Source organism: Mus pahari, chromosome 13 (genome assembly GCF_900095145.1).
Source record: "Mus pahari chromosome 13, PAHARI_EIJ_v1.1, whole genome shotgun sequence".
Lineage (NCBI taxonomy): Eukaryota > Metazoa > Chordata > Mammalia > Rodentia > Muridae > Mus > Mus pahari.
Window position 1 is genome coordinate 20,936,968 of NC_034602.1, and position 3,400 is coordinate 20,940,367.

General features: G+C 48.4%; 1 protein-coding gene across 3 annotated transcripts in view; it reads left to right on the forward strand.

Annotated features, from left to right (window-relative positions):
* Tns3 (tensin 3) overlaps positions 1–3,400 on the forward strand; it is a 230,283-nt gene that overhangs the window by 60,653 nt on the left and 166,230 nt on the right. For all 3 annotated transcript variants that reach the window (XM_029545266.1, XM_029545263.1, XM_029545264.1), the window contains exon 3: positions 568–605. Coding sequence is in view for 2 of the 3 variants with exons in the window: in XM_029545263.1 (XP_029401123.1) it covers positions 568–605 (38 nt within the window). In the remaining variant the exon portion in view is untranslated. The remainder of the gene's footprint in view (positions 1–567; positions 606–3,400) is intronic.

Below are 3,400 nucleotides of genomic sequence, written 5' to 3' on the forward strand. Positions count from 1 at the left end.
CCCCCTTCTCTTTCCTCTGGGATCAGTGTTAACTTCTAGGCCTGTGTGAAGGACTTCTGCTCTCCAGGTCCTGCCTTTCTTTTTTAGGTCTCCAACTTGGCTGATTGAGTCTTTTAGAAAATACCTGTCTACTTATGAGACCCCACTCCTGATAAATTTCTACCTGGGCTGTCTGAGCTTTTGTTGTTGTGGTTTTCCTCCTCCCCCTCCCCGCTCCTCCTTCCCTGTCTCCTGCTCCTCCCCCTCCCCCTCTTCTTCCTCCTCCCCCTCCTCCCTCTCCCTCTTCCTCCCCCTCCCCCTTCTCCTCCTTTTCCTCCCCCTCCCTCTCCTCTTTTTCCCCCTGTTCTGGGAACTGAATCACCCTAACCCTGATACATACCGAGCACATATGTAACCACACAGCTATGCCTTGGTTCTCAGTTGTCACTTTGTCTCAGTTTGCCTTCTCAGGGCACAGCTACTTCTTGTCAGGGAGAGAGCTGCTGTAGCTTTTCCCTCTCAAGGATGGAGACCTGGCAAATGTCACCTGAGATTGCATGACTAACAGACATTCTTTCTTTCTTTCAGCCTGCAAGTATTCCTGCCACAAGAGATGTGAAGCCCAGGTAAGCATTCTGCAGTTTCCCGTGGGACTTCTTTGAGCTGGACTTCTCTGACTGATGTTCAGAGGGGGAGGGGAGCCTCTGGCCGGAAGCCTCCGAAAGGAGGCCCTGTAAAGCAGAGGCTGGTGGATACCACTGAGTGCAGAATGCAACTTTCATCTCAAGAACAAACTGACAAAGCTTTGAAATCCATGTTTTTAATTATAGAAAATAATGCTGAAAGAATTTGATTTCAGATAAGACCTCAATCATCCTTTCCTGCCTGTGCCACCAGCTCTTTCCGTGATGAGTGATTCCTACTTTCTCCAAGTGTTGGCATCTATTCTTGGGACAGAGGCGTAGAAGCAGAGAGTCAGGGCACATGTTCAGCCTAGAAGAGTGTGCCGGCTCTCTTGGACAGTAGTTCGTTGTTCGCTGTGGTTGGGGAAAGCCTGGGCAACCTGGAGTAGGGATCATTAGGCCTACTATGTGTACTTCCAGAGTGCTCTGAGGGTAGGCTGGTCCCCTGGTAGCTGTGGACTGGAGTCCTTGCCTGTGATGAGCAGCAGGACAGTGAGAAATGGAAATACAGTCGGCAAGGGTACAGCTTACAGTGGTTTCCCTTCTCCATGTCCACGGCTCTGGATTTCCTAGCTTCGAGATTGGTCTGCAGTGTGACTAGAGTCTTTCAAGACCTTTCTGACTGTCCAACTGTCAGGGATCTTGGTGAGCTGTAGGACAAGGGAGATGGGGTTCTGCTGATGCTGGAGGGATAAGGCTGTCTTCAGTCTCTGAAGTGGATGTTGTGCTGGAGCATATTGGGATACCAGGAACGTCATGGCTTCACATGTGGGACTAGGAAGGGAAGATTTCCTCCACATAATACTCCACATATGTATGTGTATTATATACACATGCATACATGCATTTTGTTCATATGTATATGCATGTGTGCTCACAGTCGTCAGTGTACCCCTGAGCATACACAGGCACACATGTTCACATACACACAGTCACCCACACAGATGGAAAATGGTCTTAGCCCTATTTTTTTTCCCCCAGAGATAAATGGCTTTTCCTTTTAAGTGCTTTTCTGGACAGCTTTAAAACATGCAGAGAGCAAAGAGGATTGCTCAGTGATGCTCAGAGGCCTTAGCCAGTTTAAACCCAGCAGGCCTCTCTTCTTCACCCCCCAGCTCTCTTCCTTAAGGTCACTCAAGCCTTTTGTTCTGAGCCTAGCAGGGTGGTACAGAGCAGTTCTGCTTTCCCTTCCCAGTCATCGATGCTCTGAGAAGGCCCCTTTTCACCTGGGGCCACTGTTCCTTGTTCACACATACCCTCACCCCCCACAGGACTGATTTCCGACTCTAGTTTATTTTCGCCTTCCTTCTGTGTCCTGCTCACCATCGGTGGAGCCTCTAATTGGGGATGCTGTGGTGAGCAGGGGACATCTCACTGGTTTTGGGAGCTTATCTGACTTGTAGAGCTTCTGTCCCCATTCAGGGACTTCCACATGCTTTCACAATGGTGTGTTTCTTGTGCCCTTGTTCTTGTAGTGCATCTTGTCACCCACTCCATCACCTCTGACCTGAGCTGAAGAAATGAACCTTTGTTGCTTCCATTTCTGTCTACTTAGGATTCCTTGGTTCAAAGAATCGTCTAAAAGCCTTGGGTATAACTGATACAGCATTGCTAAATGCAGTAGTTGGCAATTCACTGAGATATGAAAAGGCTTTCCCTCCTAACAGATACTGTCGGGAGGGGGGAAAATGTATCTGTATTCTTCTGTCTGTCTGTCTGTCTGTCTGTCTGCCTATCTATCTATCTATCTATCTTTATTTTTTATTTTTAATGTGGCTTTGATTAACATGACAGAATGCCACCAGCAGTAACAAAGCACCTTTTCATTCCAAAGATATAAAGCTCCAGCGGAGCCCATTCACTGGAGAGTATTTCTTCCAGGAACTGGGATGTGGTTTCTCCCACATCACTGCTGTGAGTTCTGGGTCCTTGCTTATTGTGTCATAGATCTCACTTGGGGTTTGAATCTTTACTACTGTGTGTATGTGTGTGTGTGTGTGTTACTGTGCATCCTCCCTGGATACAGCTTGGGAGAACTGGAAAGCTTTGGTTAAGGTTTGGACTAGGTCAGACCTCATCTGTCTGTACATCATGTATCCTCCTCTCCTCATTGGTCCAGTGAGGGTGAGAGCTGGGCACAGTCCCTGAAGACCGGGGGTCAAGAGTGATGAATTTGACTAACATGATCATTGCTCTATTTGTTTTGATAATGTCACCGTCTTGGGTGTCTGTCCAGGCCTGCAGTTGCTCCTTTAGTAACAAGAACATGAAGAGATGGTTCTGTAAGATGGTTCTGAGTCACATCAGTGAGACTGAGACACAGTGAGGAGACTAAGAAGCGCCAGTATGGTGGATGAGGTTACTACCTTCCTGAGTTACTGGACACTATGTCCCTCAGTCCAGGCCATGAGGCTCGGTGGGCAGACGACAGGTAGGAGGAGAGACCTGGCCTTTGATCTCCTTGTGGGCTTCGGGCTGATGGCAGGCCAGTCTACCTGCTGTGTTCTGAATGTGTCCAGATTCACGTATTGAAATGTAACCCTGTATGTGATGGCATTGGGGCGGAGCCTCTGGGAGGCTGTTAGGTATTGCTGTTGGGTGGTGCCTTGTGAACAGTGGGCATAAAGCCCTTATCAAAGATACTCTGGAGTATCTTCCATCAAATAGTGACTGCAGAGAGGCATGATTGTAGTGTTCCTGCCTGCACGCAGACCGGCGCCTTGTCTGCATGGGCAGAA